We start from the raw sequence: 19,868 nt of genomic DNA on the forward strand, positions 1-19,868 counted from the left end.
TGCCCTGGCTCCATCAGCTGTATGGAGAGAACAAGCCCTGCTGACCTGGGATATTCATGTCATGCAGGGAGTCCATGCCTTTGAACAGCCCCTCAACTCCAGCATCTTCCACCCTTGTTCAGATAAACTGCATCAGTTCCACTACCCAGGGTCCCTCCGCTGCATTAAAGGGTATGGCTTTAGGGCAGAATGGCAAAAGCTGTTGCTGAAAGGGAAGACGAAAAGTCAGCTTAGCGGAAAAGTGGCATTTGGGATGGTATCCCTTCTGTTCTGCTAGCAATTATGTTTAAAAGCCCCTTGTTGTCTTTCCATTCATCGCAGTCAGTGGTGGCCTTTCTAAAGGATCCAGAAGGAGCTCCATTGTGGGAAGAGGATCCCGAAGCCAAAGATGTTGTGCATGTTGACAGTGAAAAGGTACTTCAACCAGATACATGAAGTGTGTGTCTGTATTTTTAATGTAATGTCAGTAAGAAATGTGTGTGTGTGAACTGTTTACAAAAGTGAGCAAGCACCATTATCCCCCTTTTCAGAAGAAGAAACTGAGGCACAGATTGTTTAAGTGACTCTTCCAAGTTCACATCTCACATTAACTACAGAGCTCAATCTCCTGACTCCTTTCTCTGCTGCAGCATGCTGCCTTACTTTTAGTGAATTGTAAAACTGTTGGGGGTATTGCAATAGTACAACTGAGATCAGGGCCTCATTGTGGTAGGAGCTGTACACCCAGTAAGTGACCAGTCCCTGCCATGAGGAGTTTATGTCTAAATAAAGATGAGAGAGACAGGCTGGGAGAAAGTAATGCTATTTTCATTTTGTAGGCTGACAATAAAGCACAATGAGGTTCAGTGATTTTCCTGAGATCATGCAGGGAGTCTATGGCAGAAGCAGGAAATGAAACCACATCTTCACAGTGCTTGCCCAGTGCTGTGACCACAAGACCAGCCTTCCTCTCAGTTTAAGTGGGAAGGCTGTGAATATGTAAAATTTTATTTCTCGTTTTGAAAAGCCAGGGACATTGCAGTGGTAACTGTGCCGTCTCCAGTGATGATCAGCTTGGTGTTTTGTATGCTTTTCCAGTCTACTGATTTTAAAATTTTAATTGATTGGACTTTAGATGGTGCTTCATAAAGAGCCTTTTCCATTTGTAGCTTTCATTTTTGATATAAGGAACAGTTATTTTGACATTCAGTTTTTGTAAGAAGATTAATTTTTAATGTTCACCTTTTTGTTCTCCATTACAAGCTCTCCCAGGGGTCACATTCAATTTAAAAACTTCATCTGGTTTTACCACCATACCGGCACTAAAAAAATCTATTCTCATGGCCTCTCATGGCCCTGCCTAGGCTTTCATGGTGTGGAAGCTAAAGTAATTTTTTTTTATTGAGTCCAGCTCCTTAATGAGAAATCAGAGTAGTTTTCTTTGAGAGGATCTGGCTGGAAAACGGGTCTATTATCCTATAGCTTCCAAAAGCCTCTAGTGAGAGTCGATAGGAGTGTAATTTCTACATCCTATCACTGAAAATTTCTTGTAAGGTATTTAGTGAATGAGTCCTGTGGTAATTTGTATTAACTCGTTCTAAGCCCGAATTGAGTGCAGAGAAGTGATTCAAGTTTTGGCTTTTTACAAGATTTTTCCCCCCTTAGATAACGAAGCAAACCAGGAGAAGTCTTTAATACATTATTTGCCTTTTAAAGTTGAACACAGATAAAAGTGACTGTGGCCTGATGCATGTGTCTATTTCATTGATAACGGTTTTTGTTTGGTTTATACTTTAGGAATTCAGAAGGCTTCTAAAGAAAGAAGAAAGACCTCTTCTGATGATGTTCTATGCCCCATGTACGTGATCTGGTATTTCCTGTCAACCTGTCACTGCTGTGGCTGATCAGCCATCATCCCTAGCCAGAAGTGTTCTCTGAGTGGTGGTTTTCCCACCACTTTCTTCATTTATTCCACTTTAGTGGCTAATATTCATCTGTATTGCACTGTACAGCCCTTAGTATTTGTCTTCTGGTTTCTTTCTGGTCTCTTTCCTCCTGGCATCCACTCTATCACTCCTCTGGCCAATCAGTCTTTTTTTTAATTTGTTTCCCTTTTCTTTCCACAAGTCATGCCTCTTTCCACTGCCTGCTGGTATTGGTCTCAGTCACTACACTTTCTTACTACTTGTCCTGTCTGGTTTTCTCATGCTCTATTCCTGTTTGGTATGCTGAGTGCATATGACTTAATAACACATATACTTTTGTGTGTGCCCAGCACTCTGCCCTGTACAGTACTATGGATGCATGTGAATACTGTTCATGTTTTTATTTACTTTCTGCAGTGTTCTTCTCTGTAGCCCATGAAAAGCTGGTCTCAGGAGAACAGTGAATCCCCAGAGGAGACTGGGGCTCTGGCTGCAGCTTCATATGTCCTTCCTCGTGTCAGGCAGAGGGGACGGAGTACTGCTCAGGAGAGCTGCATACATGATATAACATGGGCTGCTGGGTAATTGAACCCAAGTTGCCAGGGTCCCTCAAAGTGTTTGGGGAAGAGTGTGTTGGGTGGAGTTGTAACAAATCACGACTGACAGCGGTGTGATACCTTGACATTGTGTTGCAGTGAGGTTATGTTTGCGTTGTATCAACGCCCAGTGACTGAGTCACGCTGTGAACATCGCTGTGTGTGAATGTTGCACTGCTGCTATTTGGTGGCTCCTTGCAATTCCATTCAGCAACCTAGAGGCTTTCAGCTCTTTAACGCTCAGCAATTAGAGCAATTACCCACTTGCAAGGCAGGCGAGCTAAGGAAAAGGGAGCGCTCACGTGATCCAAGATAGAAAAGCACTGCTGCATTAGCCTTGGTAGTGGAACTGGTGATGAGTTAGGTGTCACTTGCAATTGGGTGGTCATTGCTTTGCTGTGTAAAACTGAGCATCCCAAGGCAGCATTGTCTGTGATTTCCTAATGAGTGGCCCAAAGTGGTTTCCTCATCCCAGGTGTGTAATTCTACATTTAGCCCCATCTGAGCTTTGCTAGGAACTGCCTAGGACTTGGTCTGATAGTTCAGTAAAAGAGTGCATTTCCCTTACCACTGCAGCTTACCCTCGGTCCTTTCTTTTATACTTTGTGTGTGGAGAGATTCTCTGGTTCATCTCTGCATGGCCTTGCCATGTTCCGAGTAGCAGCATGTACTGTAACTCCCAGCAACTGCCTCCTGCCTTGCATCCGTGTGAGATGATATGCCTTCCCTAAGTCTGTAACTCGTTCCTTTAGGGAGATTCCTGAGTCCCAGAACACTTTCACAGTTTATCTCCTTCATTAATAATTGTTTTCCACTACCAAGTCCTTTCTTGAAATGTGCATTATCTGACCCTTAATTCTCCTTGAACTGTTTCCCTAGACACGCTGCTGATTCCAGTCTTGCTGCTTTGGACCACCTGCTAGTTTTCGCTATTGTAATGCTTTTGCTGCTCTCTAAACTTCTACGAAGAACCCTACTTATTTTTTTTTTACCTGCCCTTGATTTCACAATCCTTCATTCCCTTGTCTTTTATTTAACATTAACCTTTTGACTTGGTTCTCTTCCCACTCTTCTACCTCCCTTCCACTGTGCCACCTACTCAAGAAAGACCAAACTCATCCAGCAGTCACATTATAATACTGGTTATCAGAATGTGCAGATACTGATTGCTGCCATGTGGTGTGGATGGAACCTTTTGTAGCCCTGACTGAAGTCTTGTTACTGGAAAAGGGGAATCTGGATCAGTCTCTTACAAGCATCCCTGTGTTTCATAGTGGTGTTACCCAGTGCTGGAAGAAAACTTTACCTTTGATAAGAATGGGGTCCCAGATCCCTCCATCTGGGATGGTACCTGACTGAGATCTGCAGTGCTTCTAAACTTCCTTGGAAGCAAGTTGTACTGTGGAGATATCAAAGACTGTGAAATCATCCATTTTTGCTACATTGTGGCAGACTCACAGGCAATTAGACAGCTTCAGTATGTTCTAGTGAGTGGGAAGATGAAGGTATCTGCAAACTGCTAAATAAAGTAATTTAAAAATCTAAGAATACAGTGATGCACACTCAGAGCTATTTGAGGGGGGTGGGGGCGTGAGGAAAGGCTCATTTACCTTAGAAGAAATCAGCTGCCACATGCGAGCATTGATGGTTGTTACAGGCCTGTGCAACTAAGCCAAATCTAAACAAATAGCAGGTGGACTAATTGGAGACCAAATTATTTGTGGTATAAATCCAGTTCACTGCGAGATTATTGCAGGAAGTGGACCTGACTTTGCAACAAATGAAGGATATTTATAGTACTGGGCTTCCAAAATAGAAGGGTTAGTGAGCACTGCAAAAATTGAAGTGCATCTGATTTAAAAATTCATTCGAAGGCATAAAGACAAAATGCAGGAATAAGCAAATGGCAGAGACCAAATTTGGTCAGGGGAGGAACAACACATATTAGAGGTGCGGGATCAAAAGCGTGGTGTTCTCAGCACAAGATGTGAAAGAAGTACAGAAGCAAAAACGTGTCCATACAGCTGGAGGATATATCTCATGATGATGACAACAAAAATAATTTCTTGATTGGGTCTCTTGACTATATTTACAAAGTGATGCAATCACATTCAGTGTTTGTTAGAAAAAGATCAGTGACTGTTCAATGTTAAAATAAACCCTATCCTGTTTCAAATACCTGACACAATATGAGCCCTTGTGACAAAGCTGCACTGAGAAGTCTGTATAAGGACAGATACTAGTTGATGGAATTTGAAATAGGGTAACAGGGAGTCCACAGCTGAGAGATGGTAGATGCAATACAGCATAGAGTTGAAGGTGAGGATCTCAAAGCAGCATTCGTATATGGTGTGTTCTGTGAAGTTTGGAGCTGAGGGGAGTTAGGCAGGTGGGATTTCTGAAGGTGGTAGGAGACCAGTGCATGGTTGGATTTTAGGAAAGAATCTAGAAGAGAGTGAAAAGTTAAGGTGGGGACGACGGAGGTTACTAGCCAGGACAGTCTGAGGCCCAGAGGGCTGCTGGAAGGGGTTTGAAGTATAGAGCAAGAGACGTCAACGTTGGTGATAGGACAATGAAAACGGCTTGTGGGAGGAAGTGACTGACAGAGGATGCCATTTGCTGGCTGTTCAGCAGACTGCATGACAGTGGTTGATGCCATTCATACCTCAGTGAAATGGAAGGTGTGCCATGCGCATTATGAAATATTCTTAACTGGCACTGATTAGCCCCCTTGTACCAATCTCAGCCAAGGTCAGTCTCATGCCATGGGTGGAATAGCCATGGAAACTTGAATCCTTTTTCCTTCTCTCCTAGAGGATGTTCCCCCTGGTTGGGGTTGAGGCACACTGATGTGGGGAATGCTGAATTGCTGTTGCCAAAATCTCCCCAGAAACATTAGCAGATTTTTTTGGGGTGATCTCATGCAGTGTACAGGGCAACTGCCTATTCTTTTTCTCCTCTTCGCTGCTGGCTGGAACACAAATGCTGACTACTGTCGCATTGCAGTCCCAGGAGTCATTCAGATAAAAGTCCCTTTCATCTGACTCAGAAGAACTTAGTCACGTCTTCTCCCTCATCTCAGTTTACTTGGCAATGGAAAAAACTGCTGGTTACAAGGTGATTTATTGCTAATCTATTTAAACCTCCTAAGGCATCATCTACACGCAGCTTTTTAGCACATGCCAGTCCCATGTCTTCTCTCTCCCTTTTTTGCTAGCTAATCTGCCTTGTCTGACATCTGGAGGATCTTCTTTGAACTATTACCTTTCCTAAGTAATCAAATGAACACTAGTGTTTTTTTAATGTCCACTTAGTATGTTAAGGGAAGGGTGCCTCCATTAAATTTTTAAGACTTGTTACACTGGATTGAATCAGAGGTGCCCTCATTTTTCCATATTAAGGGCCAGATTCTGATTGCTCTTGCACTGGAGTGCAAGTGTGGGAAGACATACATGGCCTTGAACTTGGATCTTGACAAGTGACTTTTAAAATGTAGGGTAAGGCCCAGATACATATTGGAACCAGCTCAGTGGGAATATTGAGTGTCTAGGGAATACAGGATCAGGTCTTTTAATTGTAGACCTGTGTGTGTGGTTTCAGTTAAAGGGACACTGAGAACTTGGTTTAGGTCCAGAATTTAGAATTAATTGGTTCTTTAAGTGAGGGGAAGAGGGAAGGAAAAAAATATTTTAATAAATGAAGAGAGATGTTCTGGTGAAATTTTGGGGGGAGATATCAATAACTGTTTCCAATTTTAAGAATTTTTATGAATTATCCTGACCCCAAACACAACACCACTGTGCTACTGCTGGTGGAATCAGAATGTGAAACTATCCCCGATAACGTCACGGCTAACCTGGTGGCTGAACTTTGTGACTTTGTCCTTACCCATAACTATTTTACATTTGGGGACAATATATACCTTCAGATCAGCGGCACTGCTATGGGTACCCGCATGGCCCCACAGTATGCCAACATTTTTATGGCTGATTTAGAACAACGCTTCCTCAGCTCTCGTCCCCTAAAGCCCCTACTCTACTTGTGCTATATTGATGACATCTTCATCATCTGGACCCATGGAAAAGAAGCCCTTGAGGAATTCCACCATGATTTCAACAACTTCCGTCCCACCATCAACCTCAGCCTGGTCCAGTCCACACAAGAGATCCACTTCCTGGACACTACAGTGCTAATAAACAATGGTCACATAAACACCACCCTATACCGGAAACCTACTGACTGCTATTCCTACCTACATGCCTCCAGCTTTCACCCTGACCACACCACACGATCCATCGTCTACAGCCAAGCTTTGCGATACAACCGCATTTGCTCCAACCCCTCAGACAGAGACAAACACCTACAAGATCTCTGTCAAGCTTTCTTACAACTACAGTACCCACCTGCGGAAGTGAAGAAACAGATTGATAGAGCCAGAAGAGTTCCCAGAAGTTACCTACTACAGGACAGGCCTAACAAAGAAAATAACAGAACGCCACTAGCCCTCACCTTCAGCCCCCAACTAAAACCCCTCCAACGCATTATTAAGGATCTACAACCTATCCTAAAGGATGACCCAACACTCTCACAAATCTTGGGAGACAGGCCAGTCCTTGCCTACAGACAGCCCCCCAACCTGAAGCAAATACCAACAACCACATACCACACAACAGAACCACTAACCCAGGAACTTATCCTTGCAACAAAGCCCGTTGCCAGCTGTGGCCACATATCTATTCAGGGGACACCATCACAGGGCCTAATAACATCAGCCACACTATCAGAGGCTCGTTCACCTGCACATTCACCAATGTGATATATTCCATCATGTGCCAGCAATGCCCCTCTGCCATTTACATTGGTCAAACTGGACAGTCTCTACGTAAAAGAATAAATGGACACAAATCAGATGTCAAGAATTATAACATTCATAAACCAGTCGGAGAACACTTCAATCTCTCTGGTCACGCAATCACAGACATGAAGGTCGCTATCTTAAAACAAAAAAACTTCAAATCCAGACTCCAGCGAGAAACTGCTGAATTGGAATTCATTTGCAAATTGGATACTATTAATTTAGGCTTAAATAGAGACTGGGAGTGGCTAAGTCATTATGCAAGGTAGCCTATTTCCCCTTGTTTTTTCCTACCCCCCCCCCCCCGCCCCCAGACATTCTGGTTAAACTTGGATTTAAACTTGGAGAGTGGTCAGTTTGGATGAGCTATTACCAGCAGGAGAGTGAGTTTGTGTGTGTTTTTTGGAGGGGGTGAGGGGGTGAGAGAACCTGGATTTGTGCAGGAAATGGCCCACCTTGATTATCATGCACATTGTGAAGAGAGTTGTCACTTTGGATGGGCTATTACCAGCAGGAGAGTGAGTTTGTATGTGGGGGGGGGGGGGTGAGAAAACCTGGATTTGTGCTGGAAATGGCCCAACTTGATGATCACTTTAGATAAGCTATTACCAGCAGGACAGTGGGGTGGGAGGAGGTATTGTTTTATGATCTCTGTATGTATATAAAGTCTGCTGCAGTTTCCACGGTATGCATCCGATGAAGTGAGCTGTAGCTCACGAAAGTTCATGCTCAAATAAATTGGTTAGTCTCTAAGGTGCCACAAGTACTCCTTTTCTTTTTGAGTATGAAATTGACTGACTTGGATGAGTGAAATGCAAAGCCAAACCCAAATGGCAAAAAAGGTAATTCTCTTAGAGATGTTAAATAATCTCAGGGGTTTAGTAAAGTAGGTAAGGAATAAAAAGTTATTTTATTTTTTTATCTCAGTGTTCTTTAGAATGTTTTGAGATCTGAAGCTGTTTTTCAGAAAACATTTAATCTTTCACTGTTTTGATGTGCTAGATTTAATGTATGAAGTAGTGTCATTACTGATATATGATTTGCCTTGTCTCCCCCCCCCTTTTTCACCAGGGTGTGGTGTTTGTAAGAGAATGATGCCATTTTACCAGCAGGCAGCCACAGAACTGAAGGGCACATATGTAAGTGAGAGGATGACAAGATGTACAAATGTCAAAAACAAAAAAACCTTAAGTTTATCATCTGAGTATTTGACTATATACATATTAACTGAAGCAGGAAATTTTAACTGATTTCAGATTGGAGGAGAAATATTTTAAGCAACTCAAAAAAAAAAACAAAACAAAAACCCAAACCCAACTCCAAATCCTTTCACAATGTTTGGCCTTGATTTTTGTCCTGTGGATCACAAGATTTTACTCATTTACCTCCTATACAAAATGTGACTCTTGCCAGAACAGGTTTCAGAGTAGCAGCCATGTTAGTCTGTATCCGCAAAAAGAAAAGGAGTACTTGTGGCACCTTAGAGATTAACAAATTTATTTGAGCATCGCTAAGGTGCCACAAGTACTCCTTTTCTTCTTGCCAGAACAGGCTATTGTGTTGATCCCACATACCCACACACTTAGCTTTAAGTAAGTGTATGTGCGTAATCCTGTTGATTTCAATGGGGCTGGTCATGTGAGTAAAGTTTAAGGAAGAGTTTGTGGGATTAGAGTCTAATAGTCCTTTTAGTGTGGTGTCCTGTCTATGAGGGTACATCTGCATTGGAATGGAAGGTGGAATTGCACCACGTGTGGACGTACCTGAGCAAGCTTTGATCGAGCTAGCTCATTAAAGTAGCAGTGAAGCAATGGCAACGTGGGTGGTGACCAAGTACGTACCCAAGGTCCTGGGTGGGATTGCATTTGGGCAGCTAGCCTGTGCTATTTTTAATGAGGTAGCTAGATTAAAGCTAGCGTGGGTATGTCCATCTGAGCTGCAGTCACATCTCTTGTTGCAGTGTGGACATAATCTGAGAATGACCAAAACTGGATGCTTCAGAGAGACATTTAAATTCTTATAATACACCTAGTTTTATAGCAGGGAATCATACTCTGGTGGGAGGGCGAATTCCTCCTGACTGCAGCTGATGATGAAGCTCTATGTCATGAAGGATGAGGATGGATTGATCTTGTAATTTTACCTTAACTTTTATAACTGCAGATAATGTTCGTATTCATAGCAATCATATTTAGAATGTCATTAAAGTACTGACATTGGTAATATCCTGCAACAGTGAGTTCCATAGGTGGGTTATATGTTACATCAATAAAATTGTTACATCAATAAAATTTAGCATTGATCATAAAATCATAGAAATGTAGGGCCGGAACGGATGTTGAGAGGTTATTAAGTCCAGCCCTGTGCACCTGAGGGAGGACCAAATAAACATAGAACTTCTCTGACACGTGTTTGTCCAACCTGTTCTTAAAAACTTCCAATGATGGGAATTCAACAACCTCCCTTGGAAGCCAGTTCCAGAACTTAACTACTTTTATACGTAGAAAGCTTTAATCTAACCTAAATCTCCCTTGCTGCAAATTAGCCCATTATGTCTTGTCCTTCCTTCAGTGAACATAGAGAACAATGGATTTTCATCCTGTCTGTAACAACCTGTAACACATTTGAAGACTGTTATCAGTCCTTCCTAAGTCGTCTTTTCTCAAGACAAAACATGCCCAGTTTTTTTAGCTTTTCCTCATAGGTCAGGTTTTCTAAACCTTTTATTATTTTTTGTTGCTGTCTTCTGGACTTTCTTCAATTTATCCACATCTTTCCTAAAGTGTGGTGCCCAGAACTGGACAGAGTTCTCTAGCTGAGGCCTTACCGGTGCTGAGAGGAGCAGGACAATTCCTCCATGTCTTACATATGACACTCCTGTTAATATCATTTTGGGGTGTATTAGCCTTTTTCACAACTGCAGCAGATTCAATTTGTGATCCACTCTAACCCCCAGATCCTTTTCAGCAGTACTACCACCTAGCCCGTTATTCTCCATTTTGTAGTTGTGCATTTGATTTTTTGCCTTCCTGAAAGTAGTACTTTGCACATGTCTATATTGAATTTCATCTTGTTGATTTCAGACCAAGTCTCTAATTTGTCAAGGTCATTTTGAATTATGATTTTGTCTCCAAGTGCTTGCAACCCCTCCCAGCTTGGTGTCATCTACAGATTTTATAAGCATACTCACCCCTCCATTATTCAAGTCATTAATAAAAATATCAAATAGTATTGAGCTGAGTACTGGCCCCCACAGGAGCCCGATAGATACACCCTCCCAGTCTGATAACGAACCACTGATAAGTACTCCCTGAGTACAGTCTCTCAACCAGTTGTGCACACACCTTGTAGTAATTTTGTTGAGATCACATTTCTCTAGTTTGTTTATGAGAATGTCATGTGAGACTGTGTCAAAAGCCTCACTAAAATCAAGATATATCACACTGACTGCTTTCCCCCTACTTGACATCCTCAAATAAGTCACAGGGAATGCTTGGGTCAAGATTTTATGTACATATAGCAAAGAAATTCAGAGAGGATCTGCGTTCGTGGGAGGCAAAGGAAAATGACTGACGGAAATTTGGATTAGAGCAGAGTTTAAGCAGCGTTTGGGTTCCTCCTAACAGTGTGTCATCATTCAGGTTGTCACAGATGGCAGGCTATGCCCCAGAGAGGCTGCATGTGGTAGAGCAGAGAGGTTGAAGCCTTGAGTTTCATTGGCAGGGCCGTTCCAGTCAGTATTATCTTGTGAGCATTAAAAATCCTCACACTTGCATGCTCCCCCAAGTAGCTGTTCTGAAACTCTGTAGACGCATGTGTTAAATGCTTGTTGCTTAGGGCTACTTTCACTGAGGTTTGCTTGCATTTCTTAGGGGGAGAGTACTACCCTTGAAGGTATTTTTATAAGAATTCTGGTATGGCTGAAGAGCATTAAAATTCCACCTGTCCTACGGTGTGAGTTCCACTGAATTAACACTAGGTTCCTCTGTACAAGACACCCTTGTCTGGCAGGACAGGTGAATTGTATTGCTTTGGGACTTCAGGTATACAGGAATGAGATACATAAGGATCCACATGTGTAACCAGTGCTGGAGGGCTCCCTGACATTTGATCATTTCCTTCTGCTCTGTAGAACAATCTTTCAGGAGTACCATCTGAATAACCCTGTGAGACTGAATGCTGGGGTCCCAACACCGCAACAAGCTCCATGCAAGCAGACACCTGGGCTGGGTGGAAAGGTGCTGAAGTCAGTGGGACTTCATGTTGGCACAGGGGGCCTCTCTGCACAGATTCAGCTAAGAAATAAGTCTTGATCTGGCAACTCTCTGTAGATCGGTGGTCACCAACCGGTCGATCACGATCGACTGGTTGATCCTAGAGGATCTCCCAGTCGACTGTGATCTCTGGTGGTGTAGCATGGTTGCCGCTAAGGCAGACTCCCTGCCTACCATGGCCCCATGCCACTACCGGAAGTGGCCACCGCAGCCCCCGAGGGGGGACAGGGGTCTCCCTCCACTCCCTGCTCCTGCCTGCAAGCACCGCCCCTGCAGTTCTCATTGGCCGGGAGAGCTGTGGGGACAGCGCTTACAGAGAGGGGCAGCATGCGGAGCCATGTGGGCCCTGCGCCCCCCGGCCTGCCTCCCGGGCTGGGGTAGGCAGGGAGCCTGCCTTAGCCTTGCTGTGCCCACTGCCTACCGGGAGTCGCCGGAGGTAAGTGCTGCCTGGTGGGAGGCCGCACCCCAACCCCCATCCCTGAGCCATCTCCCAGAGCCAGCACCCCCTCGCCCCTCCTACACTCCGAACCCACTCCTGCACCCAAGCCCCTCCCAGAGCCCCCTCCCAGAGCCATCACCCTGTACCCCTCCTGCACCCCAACATTCTGCCCCAGCCCATAGCCCCCTCCTGTACCCAAACTCCCTCCCAGAGCCTGCACCCTGCACCCCCTCCTACACCCCAGCCCCCTGCCCCAGGCTCAGCCCAGAGCCCCCTCCAACACTGCGAACCCCTCGACACCAGCCCAGAGCCCCCACCCCTCCCACAGCCCAGCACCCTGTCCCAGCCTGGGGAAAGTGAGTGAGGGTGGGGGAGAGCGAGCAACAGAGGGTGGGATGGAGTGAGTGGGGCGGGGCCTCGGGGAAGGGGCGGGGTAGATCCTGCGTTGCTGTTGATTCAAAAAGTGATCTTGGTTGTAAAGAGGTTGGAGTCCACTGCTGTAGAAGGTGCTGTTTCCACACACAAGCTCAGTCCTTTGGTCTAAATTCAAACCCAATTTTCCATGGATTAACGTTCCTCTATTATCTAACTTTTTCCATATATATTTCACCATTTCTAAAATTAAGTGGACTTTTAATTATACTGCACACGTCCCAGTTTTTCCATTGTGTACTTTAAAGCAATAATGGCCTCTGGGTGAGGTTTTTCCTGGCTGTTTGTGACTGGCTTGGGTAAGGTGAGTGTTTGGCCTTTTAACCCAACCAGTCATTAACTGCCAGGAAATGCCAGGCTCTGAGGCCATTATTGCTAGGAGAAAGCATGAAAATATAAAATAAAATAATTGCCTATTTAATAAGTTGTAAAAATGAAAAGGTGAACTGTACGTGACATTGGTTACTGTATTCTGCTTGTGAGTCTGGTGTTTTTGCTGTCAGTGCTGTGGCCAAGAGGAAAGCTAGATGACATTTTCACTGTTAAAGTAGGTTCATAATTCACATTAAATTGCACAACAGTGCAAAAGGGAAAAGACCAGCTCACAGTTTGAATGGGGTATCTTTGTCCTGCAATCGGGGTGAATTCCAGTTAATAACTGTGAATTCCTTGTAACTGTCACCCTCTGGCCCCAATTCGGCAAAGCATCCCTGGTTGGCAAAGCACTTAAGCACATGTTTAAGTTCCCATTGCTATCAGGTACTTGCTTAAGAAGGCCCCTAATAAATTTGTTAGTCTCTAACCCAGCTGCTACTCTGAAACCTTTCTTGGAGGTTATTGTGTTGCGCATGTCGTGTTTTACTTTATTGCATGGGATCAGCAAAATCCAGGAATGTTTTAAAATACCAAAGATGACACATTGCGTGGAAGTTTTGATCTCATCTTTCTCTTGGAATTCTTAAAGCATATATTATGGCAAATTTGGCGTCACTTCATGCTCCCATTAATGTCCATGGGACATAAACCGTTCGCTTAGAGCGATCATGTGTCCCTGAAAACCAAGGGCCAGATCCCCAGCTTGTGTAAATGATTGTATCTTAATTGAAGTCAGTGGAACGACAACAGTTAACACTAGCTGGCCCCAGGAACGTCCTTGTGGAGTCATGGAGTTTTCTGAGCTCGTGTCGCTTACTATTTAAGTGAGAGCTTTGGCAGCTTGACCCTCAGAAGAAATGTAATTAATCAGCCTAATTCTCCACTCCTTTGGCCTGTATAGTCATTTATACCATGCAGAGTTACCATTATGATTTGGTAGCTTGTTACACTTACTCTGCATGTGTGTAAATGACAACATGAGATACATGGAGAATCAGGTCCAGAACCTGTAGGGTTCAAGTAAAATCGGTCATTGGTGGTTCAAAGAAAATGTATAAAAGTAAAATGAACAGAAGGCTGATGTAAGGCCTGCTCCTTTAATCTGCCTCTTTGAGTTTGCTGGAATAGGTGTGGAGGAAAAGAGACAAAAATGTCTCCTTTTGTAACTCTCCAGTACATTCTGAGTAAATGCTGACTGACCTTCATGTGAGGATTTTGTACTGAAGATTTATTTCCAGCTGGCTCTGAGCACATTTAGTCCATGCAGTTTGCTGCAGTCAGGAAACTGGTATTAAATTCTGATGTGGTATTTCAGCTGGAAAGAGAAAATCCTGTTTTCAGAGGGGTTTGGATTAAGCCCCTGGTGCTAAAATGATTTAAACCGTCAATGCCATTAAAATGGAGTAAATCTTGGAATTGTACCTCCAAGTTGTGAGGTGACCTCTGTGTAAGTCCCATACCCACAGAAATGCATAGTCAGTCCCATCCACTACTCTCCCGTGTTTTGAAAGTACATGAGGGGTAGTATGGCCTGTTGGTTAGGGCACAGAATTGTGAGCCAGGAACTCCTGAGTCCTAGTGTCCATTTTTTGTCACTGACTCACTGGTGTCTCTGTGCCTAAGTTTCCCCATCTGTAGAATGGGTATCATGCTCACCTGCCTCACAGGGGGATTGTGAGGCTGAGTTCACATTTATGAAGCATGTAAGCACTGTGAGTTGTTTCTATACATCATGGATACTTGGTATCAAAAGGCAGGCCATCCCCTTGCCAGGCATTGGTTATAATGGATGTATACTTACTCCAGCCTCAGCACAGGGGGCTGGACTAGATGACCTCTTGTGGTCCCTCCCAGCCCTATGTTTCTGTGATTCAAAGTGAGGATGGATGAGGGTGGCTTTGTTTGTTTAAAGAGATTCATGCAGCTCAGAGCCGAAACCCATTTCTGGAAGCCTCTGAGGAAGGACTCCTTTCCTGTTGCATAAAATGAAAGTGAGCTCTATTTTTAAATTGCAGCAATGTTGATTTATACACCCCCCGCCCCCTTCCCCGAGTGCCTTTTTAAATGACAAAGCCACTGCTCAAGCAATTGGGTTTTCTGGCCTTTAGGTGAGACTTTAAACTGGCTGCCCAAGTGGAAGCCAAAGACGTGGGGCTAGAACTGCTTGTATCCTAGCTAATGTCTGCATGCTTCCTGAGCTTTAGTACTTAAGAAACAGAATAAACCTGTTCATCCTGCCACTTGAAATGTAAATATACGGAGATGGCATCAGTAATTCTATAGAACAAGTCCCCTTTGGGTACTTCTATTAGATGGTGCATATAAATATGAGTAATTGTAGCAGAAAACAAGGAAAAGCAATAAGCTAACTGGAATGTTTCTTTACAAGCTGTATATAGTAGGCAGGCTCTGATCTCTCGTCCATCAAAGCAAAACCAGAGTAATTCCACTGACTTCAGTGATGTCTCTGTGGCTTTGCAGTAAAATGAGCACAATCAAAATCTGTCCAGGACTGTTAGTCTGGGCAGTTTGTTTCTTGTTTTGAATTTGCAGTGATGTCCTGTATTATTGGGAATAGCAGGAGGGCAAAGAAACAAATAGAATCATAGAATATCAGGGTTGGAAGGGACCCCAGAAGGTCATCTAGTCCAACCCCCTGCTCGAAGCAGGACCAATTCCCAGTTAAATCATCCCAGCCAGGGCTTTGTCAAGCCTGACCTTAAAAACCTCTAAGGAAGGAGATGGTTCTGTTCTGATCTGATCTTGCAGGTACTTGCAGGGATGAACGTCCACTCAGCTGAATTTGAAAAGATAAAGGAAGAATACAATGTCCGAGGATACCCTACCATCTGCTACTTTGAGTCAGTCCTTTTTACTTCTTCTTTAGAAATCATATGTTAAATCATAATTTCATGTTCCTCCTTATTTTCCAGCACAGGGACTAAATCACATTTTGTTGCATTAATAGGAAAGGAAAGTTCCTGTTCCACTATGAGAACTATGGGGCTACTGCAAAGGATATAGCAGAGTGGCTGCAAAAGTAAGGCATTGAACTTTATGTACGGTACAAAACAATCCAGTCCCCTTCCTCCCTCCCACACTTCCTCCTCTCCAAAGACCGAATAAAACCACACCACTGATGTTGACTGAACTGTTACAGGTTAACTCTGATTCATGTTTGTTTTCAGCATGCATGCCTTGTATTTTACAGTTGCAGTGTGTTGCTAGTATGAGGTTGTCTGTGGCCTATCTGCTGCAGACAAAAAGGTGTGCTGATCTTTGGGTTTCAATTCCAGTTGAAAATGTGAGCCTAAATTTTCAAGTATTTTGGATGTTTCCATTTTTAGTGACCAACTTGAGACACCTTTTTAAGGGGCCTGATTTTCAGAAGCTGGGTGCCTCAGCACTTTTGAAAACGACGGGCCCCTTTAAGGTGTCTCCTGTTGGTCACCAAAAGTCAAGGCACCCCAAATCACTAGTCACTTTTGAAAAATGAGGCCATGATCCCTATGATGGATATTGGGTTTTCTGCCTTGCTAGTGGCAGTGCTTATATCATGCTAAATATTTTTTGGCTTGTTGGAGCTTTGTGGGAAGCATAGTTGAGTCACTATAAATTTTTTAAACACACGTTTTGGCTAGATCTTCAGCTAGTGTATGTTGGCGTAGCTTCAGTGATTGTGGAGCTACTGGACATCGCACAGATACTGTGGTGATGAGGAAGACACAAGAACCTACATAGAACAGACTAGAACGCCAGTTTACAGCAGCTGAGGACCTAGCCCATGGATTTTATCAAAATTTGAGACAGTCAGCACTTTTCCCTTTGCCTTCCCTCATCCAGTATGTTCTCCAGCACCATATTTTCCAAATCTTGGTCGATTCCTGAATAGAAAATCTTCGCCTCCCTCTTCGTTCGCTCCCCTTCATCTGTTCGCTACACTTGAGGTGTGGGGACCTTGGGGCATTCACAGCAGTAGGCCATTTGGCCTGGACTTGCTGATACTTCGCTACACTGGTACCGCAGAACGGAGCCTTGGCAGCATGCCGATTCACATCAATGGGAAATCTGCATTAGGGAGCGTAGGACGCTGAGGTTGGCTTGAGCCCTACCGTGTGAATCAAAGAGAAGTTTGGCTTTGGTCTGTAAGCCTCTTTCAGTCCATGAAGTCATCAACATTGAATGAGTAAGACAGCAGCTCCCTTAGAGCAAGGATATATGACTTCATCACCTGTACCTTTTATGCCTTTCAGGCCTGGAAGGATGTGAGTTATCACCTGGCTACCACATGTGAAACCTTAGACGTTTGGTGCTTTTTCAGTCTGCCCACATTACATCCAGATAATCCCTGTAATGTGTAGTGCTTTTATATGAGTGCCATGACAACTCGTGAACACTGCTACTGGAAGCAAAGCAGAACAGCTGCAAGCTCTTTCCAGTGATGATGTCTGTTAACAAGCCACTGTGGGCTTTGGCTAAAGACAGCTGTTTGTCCTCACTTAATTTTCCCTACATGCTTAATAGTTTCTCAAAAGACAATCTGTGCAGAAGCTTTCTTGCCCCTCTTTTGTAATCAATATAATTTTTAAAAAATCACATGTAGAGATTAAAAACACTTGGATTTTGCCAGTAATTGATGTTGCAATTAAAATTGTGTATAGTCTGAGCCTATCACATGCTCAACATATTACACAGAGCGATCTGCAGTACAAGTAGCCAAATGCTATGGCCAGGGCTTAAAAGTGTAATTAAACAGCTTCAAGACATACGTATTTTAAATATACAGCACATATGTAATTGAAAACTCTCAGCAAATAACTCACCTCAGGTTGATCCTGCTCTTTGCAATATCTGTTTCTTAGGCTATGTCTGTAAGTGGAGAGAGAGAGGACAGTGGCTTCCTTTATGAAACAGAAATGGGGTGAAGCAATCGGTGAACATGCGTACCCTATACATGTGCCCACACCAGCTCTTGGTTCTAATATCCTAGCTCCAGATGTCGGGAATGCTCAGACCTGAGTCCAAACTTCCCTGCTTTAGTTGCCTCAAGCATGAGTGAGGGTGTGTGTGTGTGTTTGTGTGTATAACTTCTGAAATAAGATGGTTTGAGGTTAAAGAAAGCCACTGCAACAGAATCTCTCACATTAGGGAGCTACTTTGGTACAGGCCATTCTGTATTCTGACAGTGCAGAACAGCCGGGATGTGTCCTTACCAGAATGTCAGTTGTGGCTGGTGGTAGGTCAAGCCATCAAGTATACTGAGAATCCGGTAAAGACTTGTGAGCCGTAGAAAATATCAATAAAATTGTGAAATATAAATATATCCTCCAAGGGGTTGCCTTGCCCCCGCCCCTTTTCTCAAAAAACTTGCTTTCAGTTTTTGGCCATTCAGTCGCCTGTCCTAAATGCTGGTGGGGGGAAACAATAATTTGATTTTTGGGGTCACGAAGCATGGGGGGAAAGGATTGAGTCAGCCAGGGTAGTTGTTTTCCTTCAGGATAGGATTTAATAGTTTGAAGGATTCCAGCATCTTTCCTACTCCAGACTTCAGTTTCTTACTCTGGAGGCTTCTACCTCATCAATCTGCAGATATTTGACCTCTCTTATCTTTCTAATAGACACCCAGAGAGAGTGGACTGCTGTCTCATTGAGCCTTAAGACATTTTTATGAGGATGTAGAGGAACCGCAGTCATACAGTCTCCCCCTGCACGCTGCATGGTTAATACATTTGATGCTATCCTGTACATCTAGTGCTGTAGCACTTCTGCAGCCTTTCCTATTCTGATGATACAATGCATCTGTCTTATTAATGGCATTATATAAATGATCTTCAGTGATGTGCCCACTCATGCTCCCCTCCCTAGTAACTACCATCAGGCCCAACTCCTCGCAACTGATTACTGAATCCATCTCTTCCTCTTTCTTTCTCTCTCTCTAACACTCGGTTCCTAAGCTCCGCTTTTTTCAGCTGCATTGGTCCAGATGCAAACTGTCTTAGTAGGTTCTTAGCTCCTCTCACTGGCTTCTTTTTACCTCCTGTTGGGCCCCACTCAGACACTCCACTGCCGAATTACAGTACTCCCCTCGTCCCTAGTTCTTCATTTAAATAGCCCTTGATAACCCTTCCAGACTTCTGTCATCCACTGTTTTTAGCCACTAGGTTTGCCTTGCCCCTTAACATGCCCCAGATGCTTAGATGAGATTTCAGCCAAGCACTGAGGTGTCTTCTCTGCTGCTATCTAGCCTTACTAACTTGCACACAGAATTTTAAGTGAGCCAGCCATGTGGAACTCCTTCTCCCTAATTTACTAATTAGGTCCTAAAATAGATTATATGGGCCTCCAACACTGCTTTCCTTATGTTCGTTATTTCCTTACGTTGCTATTGCTAATGATTTTTATTATTGCAGCATCTAAGACCCCCAATCATGAACTTGGACCCTATTTTGCTAGGCACTGTACAAACACAGAACACCAAGACAGTCTTTGTCCCAGAGAGCTGACAAGCTAAGCTAGTGCCTTCATTAATTAAACTGCCAGATCCTCTCGCAGAGCAGGTAAAATTCTGCCCGCTAATGGGGAACAAAAACTCCCCATCAAAATTCTTAAAACCACCATGTGATTCTCTTAAAAAAAAAAAATCCCTCTTTAAACCCTACTTCTGCCAGGACCTCACAAATCTCTCCCATCTAGCACTGTTTAGGCAAGTGGTTTTTCTGATAAACCCTTTGTTTTACGGTTACCTGAAGCTCCTCGCCCACCGCCTCTCCTTTTGTCTGTTTTGTCCTCCTGTTGGGCTCTCTCTACAAATTACGTTGTGAACTCTCTGGGCAGGCATTGTCATCTTCATTTGTCTGCACAGTGCTGCACACAATTGGGCCCTGATTCTTGATTTGAGGTTCTTAGATACTACTAGGATCAAAAAAAGGACATGGTGCATCCCAATTTACTATGTAATATTTGGTATTCTTGGGTCATACCTCTCCGTATATG

General features: G+C 43.7%; 1 protein-coding gene across 1 annotated transcript in view; it reads left to right on the plus strand.

Annotated features, from left to right (window-relative positions):
• PDIA5 (protein disulfide isomerase family A member 5) overlaps nucleotides 1-19,868 on the plus strand; it is a 129,432-nt gene that overhangs the window by 42,785 nt on the left and 66,779 nt on the right. The window contains 5 exon segments of the mRNA XM_084642897.1: nucleotides 322-414; nucleotides 1,777-1,837; nucleotides 8,427-8,494; nucleotides 15,645-15,736; nucleotides 15,844-15,915. Of these exon segments, the coding sequence (XP_084499023.1) occupies nucleotides 322-414; nucleotides 1,777-1,837; nucleotides 8,427-8,494; nucleotides 15,645-15,736; nucleotides 15,844-15,915 (386 nt within the window).

This window comes from Lepidochelys olivacea (genome assembly GCF_965140295.1).
Source record: "Lepidochelys olivacea isolate rLepOli2 genome assembly, chromosome: 11".
Lineage (NCBI taxonomy): Eukaryota > Metazoa > Chordata > Testudines > Cheloniidae > Lepidochelys > Lepidochelys olivacea.